Source organism: Ovis canadensis, chromosome 3 (genome assembly GCF_042477335.2).
Source record: "Ovis canadensis isolate MfBH-ARS-UI-01 breed Bighorn chromosome 3, ARS-UI_OviCan_v2, whole genome shotgun sequence".
In the NCBI taxonomy this organism is placed as follows: Eukaryota; Metazoa; Chordata; class Mammalia; order Artiodactyla; family Bovidae; genus Ovis; species Ovis canadensis.
In genome coordinates this window covers 61,096,782-61,112,613 of record NC_091247.1, presented here as the reverse complement: position 1 = coordinate 61,112,613, position 15,832 = coordinate 61,096,782, and the positions used below count along the sequence as shown (strand labels likewise).

The following is a 15,832-nucleotide window of genomic DNA, read 5'->3' as shown; positions in this document are numbered from 1 at the left end:
ACCTGTATCATTTTTGAGCCCTGAGTATTTTGACACCAAAAGTTAAACCGGTCTCTCCCAGGAACAGCCTCTGTGTATTGGTGCCTAAGAACACTAACTCAAGTGCGTGAGGGGACATAATTACACTTTATTGGGTGGTAAGTTTGTAGACTGTAGGCTGTTTTCTTTTGTGTTCAGTCTGTGGGAGTATTTCTTGGCATTTCGGAGCTAAATAAAGATGGTGCACAAATAGGTCATTTTTGTTGAACTTTCAGTTTTTGTTAAAAAATTAGTAGTGTAACTTAATGTTGTAAGTGTACATATTAAGAGATGAGCTCATAATAACTGAGGGTATTTAGTAGTAGCATAGCCAGCATTTATTGAGCACTGACTGTATGCCAGGACCTGTGGCCCACACACAGGTCTTGAGAGAGTCACACTCTCTTGAAAATCTGTACAGTAATGTACCCACTGGGAGTCCTTTGGGTGGTGGCCCTCAGAAGGTGTCACTCACTGCCCAACGCATCTGCTGCAGATGCTGCCTGCCAGGGCTGCCCACCGAGAACCCGAGCAGATGATGGTGCCTGTGTGCAGAAGTCACATGGCAGGCAGGGTGACAGTGGGCATCCCCCTGGGGACAGTGTGCAGACTGATCCCTGTCTTGGTGTCCGGTCTAGGAGTTGCCCGTGGACACAGGCTCAGCAGTTTTTGTGACACTGGGGTCTGGGCCAACAGTGCCAAGTAACTTGTGGGTTCTGGTCAGCACACTTGCCCCAGGACTTGTGTCTGCCCAGGTGAGCAGTGCGTCCCAGCTGTCTGGAAGTGCCCCCCCCCCCCGCAAGGCCTGCCCTGTGGGCTTGGGAGCATGTGTGGGTCCCCACTCTCCACAGCCCTCACCTGCTCCTGGTGGGGGGGCCCTTCAGTCCAGGAGACACATGTCTGTTGTCTGGTGGGTTGCTCTAAGAGTTCACTGTTTCAGAGTAGGTGATAGAAACAGTTATCACTGACAAAGCAGCCTGTGAAATTAATAGTTTGCAGAAGGCTTTGGGGGTTTAAAAAATACATACTTTCCTGATTACATGTTTGAAAGTGTGTTTTCCCCAATTACAGAAGTAATAGATGTTGATTGTAATGAAAATAGGAACGTTGGAAATAACGTGCAGAAGAGAGTGAAAGTTGTACAATCTCACCACGTGGGACTCCCATTGCTGTGATCAGTGTTAAGCGTGTATCTTCCCAGGCATTGAGCTGATCGCCTGTATCAGGTGCTAGGTGGTCTGTTTTTTCACTAAACAGATGAGTTTTTCAGCAGAACAGAGGGGATGTAGGTACAATGTGGTCCTTTCCCAGGGCAAAGTGCTGTCTTACTTTCCTTCAAATCAGCTATTAAACATTCACTGACATTTAAATCTCTGTTGAGTGATGAATTTACACAAAACTATGTGAAAGAGATTGGGAAAGAGATGCATAGCATGATGCTTGTTGAGAAAATAGATACTTATTTCCTGGGGCAAAAAATGTACACCCATCATTTCCTCTTGCCCCGATTAACTGCCTCGGGTTTCTGCAGTGTGTTCACACCAGGGGCTCCTGTGAGTTTGGGGTGACTCTGCAGACTCCAGGCTTAATTACAGAGCACACACATCCCATGTGTGCAGGGCAAGACCCCTGTATCCAGAAGGAGCAGCCACGAGGCATGGGGCTCACATTCTCTCTGTTGCAGGAGGGCGTGGAAGTGCGTGTGGCCAGGATCTTCAACACCTTCGGGCCCCGAATGCACATGAATGATGGCCGGGTGGTCAGCAACTTCATCCTGCAGGCTCTGCAGGGGGAGCCGCTCACAGTGCGTGGCCAGCAGGCGGGCGTGGGGATGTTGTCTGGGGGGGCTCGGAGTAAGGGCGTCCCATCCAGGGGAGCTGGCCCTGAGTCCCATGTCCCTGCTGCCCTTGAGGGAGGGAGGGAGCCTTTGGGAGCTGTGACTGAGGACGGGCTTAGGTCACCCTGTCCCCAGCCACAGACACCCTGGTGCCTTGGGCACAGGGTCTGCCTGTGAAGACCCCTCTACATGCTTTTGTCCCCTCCCCCTGGGAGGGGTGTCTCTGAACTCAGGGCCCCTCAAGGTGCCTCTGGGGGAGGTTCCAGGTCTGGTGGCCGCCTTCCCACAGTAGGACCCTGGGGTGTCATCCATGGGGGCTGGACCCTCCCACGTGACCTGGCAGGGCCTGGAGCCGCAGCCTCTGGATCCCGAGGGCATCAGGGTTGAGGTCCCTGTCTGCGGTTTCAGGACCCTCACTGTCATCTCCCCGCAGGTGTACGGATCTGGATCGCAGACGAGGGCCTTCCAGTACGTCAGGTAAGACTCCGGGCGCAGCTCCCATGTGAGCTACTCCGCCTCGGGCTGGACTGACTGCTCTGCTCCTCCGTGGGTGCCTGGGATCTCTGTGAGCGGAGGTCAGACATGCTGGTCCCTTGCTGCCCCCTAGTGTCTGGTCGGCAGACCCACCGGCCCTGCCGGCCCCCCGGGGGCTCCAGGTCAGCCTGGTGAGGCGCTGGCCTCTGCATCCAGCTGGCTCGCAGATGCTGGAATCAGACCCTGTGGACACGGCCTCCTGGGTGGACGAGATCGTCATCATTGAGGGAAAGATAAGGCCGAGTGTCGTATTGTCAAGGAGTGTGGTGTCAAAACTACACGCAGTTAAAGGCATTTTTAATAACTTTGTTGAATTATCTCGCAGGTAATATTTACATTTTCTCGGTCATCCTCCTAAATCTAGCTTTTTTGTCAGCCAGTTTGGTTGGTGACAAGTTTTACAGTGCAGTCTAGGATCTAAGAGTTACTGTGTGAGCAGTTACATCTTCCAGACTGTTCTCCCACGTGCCAGGAGGTGGTGAGTCCTGCATCGTTCTGTGGTGTCCTGAATCACTGGGCACATGCTAGTTGTGTGTTTTGGTACCTTGTGCACTAGGAAACGCCATTCCTGGTGCCCTGTGGCCACCCCGGGGGTGCTGTCAGGGGAAGTGGAGGCAGGTAGCCACCAGCCCCACCCCGGCCCAGGGAGTCACCCTAACTTTTGCCTGGCTTAAAAGAGAGAAAAAATTAAACATGTAACCACTATAGATTTTTTTTTTTCCATGCAAGTGTTTGTGAGTTTTCACATTTAGTCCAGAGGAACGTTGTGAGTAAATGTATATAATGAGCAGTGTTTTTTTCTCACACCTGTTAGTATGTTGGCCAGGAGGGCAAAGTGCCTGAGACCATCTTGTCACTGGCCCACTTTGTTGCCCAAATATTCTAAGAAGGGATTTGAGCACAACCTAGCAGCCTGTTTCCAGGTCAGGGCACTTGACCCCAGAGCCATGCACGCTGAGGGAATGGGTGAGGTCTGTGTCAGTGTGGGGACTGCTGGGGGGAGGGGTGTGTCTGCATCAGATACCACCTGCTTTAGTGAAACATCTCCATCCCACCCCCCCACCCCTCTGCGCACTTCTCAGGGATCTTGGCATCTTAGTCACATTGAATCTCCTCCAACAGCCTCATCAAGGCTCCCAGACTCCTCCAGCCATACCACCTCGTGGAATATTCCAGAGTCTGTACAGTAAACAAGACATCAATCAAAACACATTCTTATTTCAAAGGCATCAATCAGATATGAAGTCATTTAAAGTGGCCTCTCAGATGCTTTTTTTTGCTGATGGTTAAAGTCTTTTAAGCATCATGTGATACGTGGGTTGCATTCTGTCCCAGCCAGGACAGGACACGCCTTGCTGCCCACCCTGCACAGCCCATGTGCCCCTTACTGACCAGACACCAGTGTCTGGTGTTTTAGAGACCTTGATGCGGTCACTGGAGTGTTGCTGGGGACCTTCTGGGCAGAATATCTCTTCATGGGGCTTTGCTGTCTGCTGGTCTTGCTTCTGGGGTCACTGGGCCCTGATACATGAGGCTTCCCCGACCTCCCCAAACTTGGGGAATGAGCTTCCCTGGCCTCCACTCTACCTTGTTCAAGGCTTGGCCAAGATGGTCAGCTCACCAGGGCTAGGCTGTTTTAAATAAGCTAGTTTATAGAAACTGAGACTCTTCTACTTCACAGTTACTAATCAAAAGGCACAGTGTCGGGACCTTGCATTGCTGAACTAAGTTACCCATTTCCAAAATCCACGATTGCCTTGAAGCAGCATGGCACAGTCTCTGAGTGACTGTTGGGGTCTCAGGGTGGCCTGTGCGCCGATGTCCTGTCCTGTCTGTGCCTGGTGCTCTCGTAGGCAGATTGCATCCTCACCCCATCACAGAGGCAATGCAGTGTTGTCTTAGAAAGTAGCTTTGTCAAAATGACACTTTAAAAGAACTTCAGGTTAAATGGATATGATCTATGCAACTCTGACCTTAGAAGTGGATGGTTTGTTGCATAAAAGATGCATGCCTCATCTCTACCTCCACCGAATGATTACATGATGCTATCACCTTCCAGCTTAGTATGGGGACCACTCCCCCTCCATTTCAGTGTTAAAAACCCATGGATGCTACTGAACAGCAGCTTTCAATTTCATTCCAAATAGGCAGAGACGTGTGTCATCAGAGGGGGAGTTGGGATGTGGTCACTACCGCCATAGTGATGGAGGGGCCTGTGTTCGTTTCTAGCAGAGAGGAAACATCCTGGGTCACCGAGTGTCTATCTGCATCTGTGCTTGATCTGCAAGAGCAGAGTGGACTTCAGGCATGTTCCCAAAACACCCACTGGTTGTAAACAAGATCCTAGAAAATCGTGTTTGCTAAATAGCAACCCCCTCCCCCCGATTTTTTTTCCCCTTGATTTAAAGGAGAGGGGGAAATGAAGATGTTCTTTCGGAGGTGAGCACAGTAACGTGCTCCTTACTGGTTGTGATGGAGGAGGAAGGAGAGGCTCCCAGTGGCTGCGTGTGCAGAACCCCCACAGCCTCATCGGAAACACAGCTTGGGGAGTGCCCTAGCCTGTGCTTACGTAGCACTGAGGTGTCATTTTTACAAAGGCACTTTTTTTTTTTTTTTTTTTTTTGACAAAACCACTCTTTAATGGTTCTATAAATAAGAAGCAAACCTTGGTAAGGGGAAGTTTGCCTCCTCACAGTCCGCATCATGGCCCAGTCGCTCACGGTCCATTGGCAGCATCTAGACACCCCGACCGTCCCCTCTGGGAGCTGAGGGCTCTGGGGTGGAGGTGAGGCCCAGAGCGCTAGGGAACTCGTTTTAATGCTCAGGGTTGTCTGCTTTATCTGACTTGTCAGTATAGGACTCACATACTGGAGTTTTTGGGGTTTTTTTTTTTTTTTTTTTTTTGCAGGGGAGCTTGTTGTTTTTTGTTTTTTTTTTAAATCATCTGCTTTTCCGTATGGGCCAACTACCTAGGTTCATGTTAAACATCGTCTTTCCTCAGAAACTTGCATAAACACCATCTCTTTTGGATGTGTGTCTACTTTTGCTTTTTAATCGTTAAACAGTTTCAGAAATACACAGCGTAGGGGACTCAGCCCCATCTCTCAGCACCCATCCTGTCCAGTCGTCTGCCTACACCTGCCCACAGAAGGCAGCTCCCTAACACTACCTTGTCTCCTAGAATACTTGAGTATCCTCCACGCCCTCTGTCGTGCAGGATTTTACTCTGATGTCCCATCTCTCCTCCCGGGAGGTGGCCTGTGTCTGATGCACCACACCTGTGGGCATCAGCGGGCGCCTGAGTGGCCTCCCCTCTTTTCCAGTGACCTGGTAAATGGCCTTGTGGCACTCATGAACAGCAACGTCAGCAGCCCCGTCAACCTGGTGAGTCCATCCCCACTGCCCACTTAGCAGTCCAGTTCCTGCTGTGGTTCACTTGCTGTCAGCAAGCTTAGCCCATGCGCCTGTTTGCCACTTAACCAGCACTAGAGGAAAAATCACAGAACAGAATGAAACAGGAGTTTGCCAAGATGTAAGGTGTCTGCAACAGATGGATGAACCGCATAATAAACACTAACCTGACTCCATCCACCTGGAGGCCAGGTCTTGGAGCTCACAAAGCCTCTTCTGGTTGTGGGGGTGTTAGTATATCTTTTCTCCATCATGTATCGTGCAGTTTTGTTGTCCAGTAGTTCAGTCATGTCTGACTCTTTGTGACCCAGTGGACTGTACATGCCAGGCTTCCCTGTCATTCACTGTCTCCCAGAGTTCGCTCAAACTCATGTGAGTCAGTGATGTCATCCAACCATGTCCTCTGTCATCCCCTTCTTTTCCCGCAGCTAGTCTTTATAAAGCTCGCTTTCCAGGGACATAGAAAGTGAAGGATTAGGATGGTTTCCCTCTCTTGTCAGGGCTGCAGGTGGCCCAGACCCGCCTTAGACAGCTTTATGTCTGGCTTCCTGTAGCCCCAGACACTCCTGGAAGGATTGGGAGGTGGTTTATCCTGCTGTCTCCTCCAGCCTTTCACCCCTTATGCCAGAGGATATGCTTCTCTACAGAGCAGCTCGTGTTTGGTTCTTGCTGGCAGAAAATCTCCATGTATTTATGGTACGAGGGGCTTCCCCAGTGGCTCAGTGGTAAAGAACCTGCCTGCTAATTCAGGAGATGCTGGTTCAATCCCTGATTTGGGAATGTCCCCTAGAGAAGGAAATAACCACCCACTCCAGCATTCTTGCTTGCAAAATCCCGTGGACAGAGGAGCCTGGTGGGCTGCAGTCCAGGATTCGCAAAGAGTCGGACATGAGTTAGCAGTTAAACAAAAAAACCCGTGCCTGCCTCTGTCATCGTCTTGCTTCAGAGGAAATTAGGAGATTGAGAACAAAGAGTACTTAGGACATTCAATTGCCAGACTTCATGGTGGTCTGTCATGATGGGATGAGCAGTACTAGGAACGGAAGGAGCTAAGGCTGCTAGAAGGTATAGGGGAGGAAGAGAAGGAGAAAATGATTTTCCTCAAACCCCCCAGAAGTCAGCTCACCTTCAGCCACGTCCTGTCTCTCCTGCTGGCTGCCCGAAGCCCACATCTCTGAATACCTTTTGTTTCTGGGCTTTGTGTCTGAGCTCAGGGGTCTTCACTACCGAGGTGGTGAGCATGGTGCCCCATCAGGGTATCGAGTGTCCCGGGGGAACCTGCTGGCAGAACCAGGCTTTCCTGCCTAGCAACACTGCTGTTACGGAACCTTTGCTCCTGGACACCATCATGTACCTGGACCAGGGAACGTGTCCCCATTAGCTGGCCCCGACCAAGGCCAAGGCGGGGACAGGCATAGTGTAGCCCCCAGCTGTGCTGTGCCTCCTGCGGAACCCTCACGGAGGTGGGAGTCCAGTGACTTCGTGAGCCTGCAGGCACCCCGGAGGACGTGGGTGGTGGCGTCCTGTTGCATCGACACTGCTAACCAGAGACCCTCTCCTCCTCAGGGGAACCCAGAAGAACACACCATCCTAGAATTTGCTCAGCTCATCAAAAACCTCGTTGGTGAGTAGAACGGGGCCTCCCTGAGTGAAGCTGGCCTGTCAGTAACACCTTGTCTGGACAGTGCATGGTTAACACTCGCTGACTGAATTGGATGGGAAGCAGAACTGGGTCAGGAGCGCCCCACTGTTTTGAGATGCTTTAAGTAATGGAACGATGAAGGGGAAGGGGCTGGCTTGGGTCCCTATGGTGACATCAGGTCTTTGTGTAGAGGGAATGTCCAGTTGTCCCCGGTGCCTGAGATGTGACGTGGTCAGCATTTCTGCACTGGTGACCGCTGACTGGTGCCACATGCTGGCCATGACGAGCACAGGACTGCAGGGAGCAGGAGGGCAGCGCTGGCCTGTGTGCTCCTGACAGAGTCTGGTGGCCAGCTTTAGGTCCCGTGTGCAGGCCTGGCCGAGCGGGCAGGCGGTGTGGATGCTGGGAGTGGCTCCAGAGAGGGTGTGCTCTTAAGCCACGAGCAGTTTGTGTATTTCCAGCTGTCCGTGGGCTGCTGGTGTCCACGGGCTGTGCCCTTTGTCACAGGTATCCTGGGGCTCCCAGGAGCCTGTCTCAGGAGAGTCTGCTTCCCACGGTCGATCAGGAAATCAGAGTTTCAGACACAACCAGATTGGAATGGGTTTGGCTAAACTGCGTGAGCAAGATGTGGGCCTGGACAGTCGGACAGGACGGGATAGTCTTCCTAAGACAGAAATCTCAGTAGCCTCTGTGTACATCCTTCCCTGGCGTCTCCACTGGGGGTCTGTCCACCCTTCCCCAGTGGGGAAGCTCACCTTGGACCCCGGGCCCTGGCACCCTGAGTGAGGCCCTTCAGCCAGCAGCTTCATCACCATCTTGTGAGAAACGCAGACCCACAGACCTGCCCACATGTCCCGGAGCAGAGCCTGCACGTGCCCAGATCTTCAGAGTCGTGCTCACGCTGAAGTGGAGAAGTTTGTCTAAATCCCAGGAGGACGGCTGTGTGACACCCAGCCCCAAACACCAGTGGCTCCAGATAGCAGCTGTTTTATTCACTCCAGATTCTGGAGTGGGAACTCCCTCTGCAGGCCTGGCCAACGGTCGCTGGGATGGCTTCATTCCGCTGGCTGGCAGGGTGTGGGCCCAGCAAGGAAGCTGGACCGGCCAGGCTCCCGTCCTTCTGCATGTGGTCTGTCCAGGGTGGCTGGACATCTTTGTGTAGGCTCAGGGTGGCTCTTGTAGGGTGTCAGTGGGCAGGCCCATGTAAGGTGTTGGCCAGGGCTGGCCCACGTTCACTCCTCTGCATGCTGCTCATTAGGCAGCCTGACTGCAGGCGAGGGGCTCTGGTAGGGTGTTCATGCCTGGAGGATGGCTCGTCGGCACATCTGGAGTGTGGGCAGTGGGCCATATTGGCTGAGGGTGGTGGTCAGTGTGGGGCCTGCCCACTCACCCACCTCAGGGTGGCTCAGGCCTGTGGAGTCAGAGTGAGAAGACTTGGACACATCACACCGTCTGCATCTGTGTTCCCATGCAGGTGGGACTTGACTTGCATCTGTGTTCCTGTGCAGGTGTATAAGAATCACACCTCAGTGGTTCCTGATTCTGTTTTTTTTTTCTTCTTAAATTCAGGCAGTGGGAGTGAAATTCAGTTTCTTTCTGAAGCCCAGGATGACCCCCAGAAAAGGAAACCAGACATCAAGAAAGCAAAGCTGATGCTGGGGTGGGAGCCAGTGGTAAGATGGGGTCGGGGCTATCGCTGCCCCCTGGAGAAGGCCTTTCCCCATGTTAATCCTTTACGGGCACTGCCGAGTGGGGTGGCCCTGGCAGGGTCCTCTCCAGGCCTGTGTCCTTCCTCCTCCGTTACGGGTTGTGACCTGGACTCTTGGGGCATCTGCCATCGAGGGTCTCATTTCGCTGGCTCCACTTGAAAAGCCTCACTGAGGGGGCGACAGTGCAGCCTTAGAACTGAGTAGCCCTGCAGGGTCTGGCCGTCCATTCAGCCAGGGTATCATGGGTGAGGGGGGCCAACTTGGTGTCCGTTACCTGTCTGACCTCATCCAAGGTCAAGCAGGGTGGGCAAATGAGAAGCCAAAGCCTGCAAACTGCAGACCTCCCAGCTTTTCCTGCCCTCTTAAAGGCCTTCGGCCTCCCAGTGTGGCTCCCCAAGCCAGGAGTGCTGTGCCCTTGACCTGGTGTCCCCAGGTTCCAGAGGCTGACTCCCACCCCCCATGGCATGGGCCCCCCTCAACCAGAATGACTGCCCCCCTGGGGCAAGGGTCCCCCAGGCTGACTGCCTACCTCCTGGGATGTGGATCCCCTATCCCACTGGCTGACTGGCCCAACCGGACTGACTACACCCTGTGGGCTAAATACCCCTTCCTGTGATGAAGGTCCCACAGTCGCCAGGCTGACGGCCCACCACCTTGCAGCCTGGGTCCTCCCCGGGCTGACTGCCCCTTCCTGGGATGAGAATCCCCTGTCCCCCGACCCTGGGAATGACTGACCCCGTCCTGAGACCTGGGTCCCCCACCCCTCTTGGGCATGACTGCTCCCCACCTTGGGCAAAGGTCTCCTTCCCGCCCCAGGGCAAAGCTCTCCTTGTCTCCTCCTGGTAGGCTGCCCCCCTCCCTGGGACATGGGTTGTCCCCCCGGGACTCAGTGCCCCATCTCTGAGGAGTGCATACCCCCAGGCTGACTGCCTCCCTCCTCGGGTGAAGGTCCCCATGTCCTCCCACGCTGACTGCCCCTCTCTTGGGGCATGGGCCCCTCATCTCCCCGGGGTTCACTGAGTCCACCTGGGGTTTGGGTCCCCTTCTCCCCCTGAGCTGACTGGCCCCCTTAGGGTTGTGGTCCCTCTATCCCCCAGGCTGACTGTCCTTCCAGGGCTCACTGCTCTCCTTTCTGGGCCTGGGTCCCCCTCCCCACCCCCTTTCCCCCCAGTTGACTGCCCGCCTCCTGGGCTGTGAGTCCTCTCTGGGCTGACTGGTCCTCTCCTTGGGGTCTGGGTTCTCCCGAGGCTCACTGCCCCCCCCGCCCCCCCCACCCCCCCTGCCCCCCCCACCCCCCCTCCCCCCCCACCCCCCCTCCCCCCCCACCCCCCCTCCCCCCCCACCCCCCCTCCCCCCCCACCCCTCCTGCCCCCCCCCGCCCCCCCGCCCCCCCCTCCACCCGGAGCGTGTGTTCATCTGTCCCCACTGGGTTGGTTGCCCCCCCTCCCTGGGTGTGGGTCCCTTGCCCCTTGAGCAGACTGCCCTCCTCCTGGGGTGAGGGTCCCCCGTTCCCCGGGCTGACTGTCCCCCAGGTTCTCCAGGTGGGCTGCCCTTGGGCTGCTGCTTCCCTGTCCTTCGTGGTGTCTGCACAGCGTGGGCACCTGCTGTGATTCCTGCTCCGTGTTTGCTCTGGCGGCCTCCACATTATGAGGCTGCCCAGTGGTTGTCCCGGGTCCCTGTGCGGAGGGTAAAGAGTCCCCAGGGGTGAAGGTGCATATGGTTTCGATTCCCTGGGAGTGACAGAGCAGAGGGTGTCAGTTTCTGGGGTGAGGGGGTGGGGTGGGGCTGTGACAGAGAAGAGGGTGTCAGGTCCCCGGAGGGGTGGGTGATGATGCAGAGGCTTTCGGGTCCCATGGGGGTGGTGACAGAGCAGAAGGTGTCAGGTCCCCAGGGGTGAAGGTCCAGAGGGTGGGTGTCCCCAGGAGAGTCAGGCGTGTGGCTCTTACCTGGCTGCCTTCCTGAGCATCTTCCTCCGTGGAGACTCCTGAGAAGGAGAAGGGCACACCTGGTGGTCCAGTGCACCATGCAGGCGGGGCTGCCCCTCATCCTCACCCTCTCTTTAAACAGGTCCCGCTGGAGGAAGGGTTAAACAAAGCCATCCACTACTTCCGGAAAGAACTTGAGTACCAGGCAAATAACCAGTACATCCCCAAACCAAAGCCGGCAAGGATAAAAAAAGGACGGACACGCCATAACTGAAAACCTCGCCTTTCGGGACCGTAGATGCCCTGTTTCACACTTGACAGGATGTATTTTTTTTTTTTAAAGAAAGACTAACTAAAACAGGTGTCATGAAGAAAAAAACTGGAATTCATACTGAAGCTTGCTTTAAGAAATGGATGTGCCTAAAAACTCCCCTAAAAAACTGCAGATTTTGCCTTGCACTTTTTAAAATCTTTTTATGTAAAATAGCGTCGATGCATCTCTGCATATTTTCAAGTTTTTTATCTTGCTGTGAGAGCCTATGTCGTGACTGTCGTCGACAGTTTTATTTACTGGTTTCTTTGTGAAGCTGAAAAGGAACATTAAATGAGGTGAAAATGCCGATTTATTTATGAAGTGGGTACTTATAAATGAGACGTTATTCTATGCATAGAGGAGAAAAAGCAGACCAGCAGTAATGTCAGGTGGGTGGCATACTGCATTAATTCTCAGGCAGAGAAAAGAATTCTGCTCGAGAGCCTTGTGATGTTTCTTCTAATGCAGAATTTTTCCAAGGTCTAGTTTTTAGTTGCAAACTTGACTTTGAAATGTTTCTGTTTGTTACCACGATCAAGGATATTTGAAATCACTACTGTGTTGTGCTGCATATGGGGTTGGGGTGGGTGGGACAAAATTAATATTCTTGGTTAACAGTTGTTAAATATGCTATTTTAATAAAATATTGAAACTCATACTCTGGTTTCTCTTCAGACCATATAAATCTTCTGCCTTTTACTAATTTTTCTAAGAGGAACAATTCTGAGTGTGTACCCAATTTTTTGAGGCCTTGCTCTTGCAAGGCTAAAAAAAAAAAAGAAATGTAAGCTCACTTTAACAGTTGGTTTTCTACTTTGCATGGTGCATCTTTGAATGTTAAGAAAAATATTAGAGAATTTAATGTTAAGATTGAATGGCTACAAAAAATAATGGTGGATTTGATTTTAAAGAAAGTCCTGTAAACATCCAGGTTGGTATAATATGTAAGGTGATGCATGGATGTGGGCTGAAACTATGCATACAGTGTTCTCTGCTGTGTGTACCAAGGTTAGCATCACTGTGTATCCTCTGGGAGCACAGACCAGATGGAGAAAAGGAAGTGCCATTACCGACCTGTGCTGTAGAAACTGAGAACTTCCACTTTCACTAAGAATTCTTTCAAAGTTTCGTGTTCGGTTTTTCTCAGTTCCTGTTATAACAAATGGAAGGACACGTAGACAGTTAAAGCGACACAGTTTTGAGTCAGTTGGTGCTGCGTGGTGGTGGCATATCCTGCACGGACATCAAAGGGATCAAAGCACGACTCGAGGCACTGTGCTTGTTTCCATACTTACCAGGGTGACCTCGGCTTGTCTGTCCTTCAGAATCTCCTGGGGATGTATGTTTTAATCAGACCTGTTTTTCCAGTCAGAATCTCTGGGCTCACAGAGGGGCTGTGGTATTGTTGTATTTGTCATGCAGAGTAGGAGTGTTATGGTGTGAGAGGGAGAGGACTGAGGATAGCTTCTTATATTCAGTTGTCATTATTTTGGCCTGAACTGAGTGACACACCTTTTTTGGGGAACTACTGGTAGTGCCCGGGGTCACCAAGGAAAGCACACAGACATGGAGCTCCATGGTGCTCGGCTGTGTAGTGCGTTTGGGAGAACCCCAAAGCCCCAGGCTCCAGAATTCTCTCACCTTGTTTATGGCTAATATCTAGAACTCTTCTGAGATTAATTCCTTCAACTTTCTTCCCCATGATTTTCATGGAATATGTTCAAAGAACAAGGGACAGAAAGGGGGAGCTGAAAAAAATGTTCCAAGAAAAAGGGCTGAGAGTTTCCTGACTTTGGCAAAGCCACGTAAAGGCTCAGATTCAAAATGCTGATGAACATAAGATAAAACCAAAAGAGTCTACACCAAGACCTCACAGTAAGACTCAAAACTAGAGCTGGAGGAAAAGAACCTAAAAATGGGCCAGAGAGAACACTCGTTTCCTCCAGGTGGTGATGTCTTAACACAGAATGGCAGCAAGTTCCTCAGAAACCAGGGGACCTGGAAGTGAGTGGCACGTTTCTCGTGGACTGAAAGAACTGTCATTCCAGAGTTCTAGTGAAAATATCCTTTAGAAAGGGAGGGGAAATGAGACATTCTCAGAAGTAAAACAAGTTTTCACCAGCAGACCTGCCCTAGAAGTATGACTAAAGAAAAGCTCTCTAAACAAGAAGGAAACAATAAAATGGAACCTTGAGACATCGGAAAGGAAGAGCATGGAAAGTAAAAACATGGGTAAATGGAATAGCTTTTCTTTCTCTTCTCAAGTTTTCTGGGTTACCTTTGATGGTTGAAGCAAAAATGGTGACAGTTTTGTGGTTTTCAGTGTATGGAGATACGAAAGACCCCAAATAGCCAGAGCAGTCTTGAGAAAGAAAAATGAAGTTGGAGGAACCAGGCACTCTGACTTCGCACTATACTACAAAGCTACAAAGTAATCAAAACAGTATGGTACTGGCACAAAAGCAGAAATATAGATCAATGGAACAGGATAAAAAGCCCAGAAATAAACCCATGCACCCATGGTCAATTAATCTATGACGAATGAGGCAAGAATATACAATGAAGAGTCTCTTCAATAAACGGTGCTGGAAAAACTGGACAGCTATATGTAAAAAATGAAATTAGAATACTCTAACAAAAATAAAATGGATTAAAGATCTAAATGTGACACTGGGTATTGATAAAACTCTTAGAGGAAAACATAGGCAGAACACTCTGATGTAAATTGCAACGGTATCTTTTTTGATCCCTCTTCTAGAGTGATAGAAATAACAAAACTAAATAAATGGAACCTAATTAAATTCAAAAGCTCTGCACAGCAAAGGAAACTATAAACAAGACGAAAAGCCATCCAACAGAATGCCAGAGACTATTTGCAAATGATGTAACTGACAAAGGATTAATCTCCAAAATTTACAAACAGCTCATATGGCTCAAAAAAATAAAGATTTAGGCAAGACTTGAAAGTTGCTCAGTCATGTCCATCTCTTTGCACCCTCATGGACTGTTGCCACCAGCCTCTTCTGTCCATGGAATTCTCCAGGTCAGAATCCTGGAGTGGGTTGCCATTTCCTTCTCCAGGGGATCTTCCCAACCCAGGTCTCCCACACTGTAGGTAAATTACTGTCTGAGCCACCAGAGAAGCACCATCAAAAAAGAGGCAAAAGACCTGAGGAGACATTTTTCTAAGAAGACATACTTAAAGCCAAGAGGCACATGAAAAGATGCCCAACCCTGCTAATTATTAGAGAAATGTGAATAAAAACTATAATCACCTCACATCACTCAGAATGGCTGTCATGAAAAAGTCTGCAAATAATATGAACTCCACACACAAAAATAAGCTCAGAATTATTAAAAACCTAAATGTGAGACCAAACACTAAAACTTCTAGAGGAAAATATAGGCAGAACACCCTGACATTAATCACAGCAACATCATTTTCAGTCCATCTCATAGAAAAATAAAACAAATGGGACTTAAATGCTTTTGCCCAGCAAAGGAAATAATAAAACGTCCACAGATCGGGAGAAAATATTTGCAAATGATGTGACTGAAAAAGGATTAGTCTCCAGAATTTACAAACAGCTCATGATGCTTAACATCATCAAAACAACCCTCTCAAAAATGGACAGAAAACCTAAAGAGGCATTTCTCCAAAGAGGACAGACATACAGATGGCCATGAGGCACATGAAAAGGTGTTGACATCGCTAATTACTGGAGAAATGCAAACATAACTGCAATAAGATAGCACCTCACACCAGCCAGGATGGCTGTCATCAAAAAAGCCACAAACAAATGCTGGAGAAGAAGGGAGCCCCCCCTACACTGTTGAGAGTGCAAATAGGTGCAGCCACTATAGAGAACAGTATGGCGGTTCTGTAGAAAACTGAAAGTCGAGCTAACATACCCTGCAGTTCCACTCCTGGGATATATCCAGAGAGAAACATGATCCGAAAGGATACACATACCCCAGTGTTCGTTACAGCACTGTTTAGCCGGGACCTGGAAGCAGCCTAAGTGTCCATCAACAGAGCGATGGATAAAAATGTGGTACACATACACAGCGGAACACTACTCAGCCGTTCAAAGAATGAAACAGTGCTGTTTGCAGCAACATGGATGGACCTAGAGAGGGTCATACCGAGTGAAGTCAGTACAGAAGGAAGAGTATCGTATGACATCTCATATTTAGAACCTAGAGGTGATTCAAATGAACTTACTGTAAAAACAGACTTATAGACTCGGAACTTACGGTTGCTGCAGGGGAAGGGTAGGGAAAGAGATAGGGAGTTTGAGATGGACATGTGCACAATGCTGTACTTAAAATGGATAACCAACAAGGATCTACTGTACAGCACAGGGAACTCAGCTCAATGTTATGTGGCATCCTGGATTGGGGGTGAGTTTGCAGGAGAATTGATATATGTATATGTACGGC

At 50.6% G+C, this 15,832-nt stretch overlaps 1 protein-coding gene and 1 non-coding gene across 3 annotated transcripts in view; both read left to right on the top strand.

The window, feature by feature from the left end:
* UXS1 (UDP-glucuronate decarboxylase 1) overlaps positions 1-11,664 on the top strand; it is a 56,332-nt gene extending 44,668 nt beyond the window's left edge. For both annotated transcript variants that reach the window (XM_069580382.1, XM_069580381.1), the window contains exons 10-15: positions 1,703-1,822; positions 2,289-2,332; positions 5,713-5,773; positions 7,367-7,424; positions 9,012-9,115; positions 11,219-11,664. In XM_069580382.1, the coding sequence (XP_069436483.1) occupies positions 1,703-1,822; positions 2,289-2,332; positions 5,713-5,773; positions 7,367-7,424; positions 9,012-9,115; positions 11,219-11,350 (519 nt within the window). In that variant the 3' untranslated portion in view covers positions 11,351-11,664. The remainder of the gene's footprint in view (positions 1-1,702; positions 1,823-2,288; positions 2,333-5,712; positions 5,774-7,366; positions 7,425-9,011; positions 9,116-11,218) is intronic.
* Positions 11,665-12,044: 380 nt separating this feature from the next.
* Positions 12,045-12,156, top strand: LOC138438536 (U5 spliceosomal RNA). Its single transcript, XR_011256448.1, has one exon. It is a non-coding gene; the product is annotated as a U5 spliceosomal RNA (small nuclear RNA).
* The last annotated feature ends 3,676 nt before the right edge of the window (positions 12,157-15,832 follow it).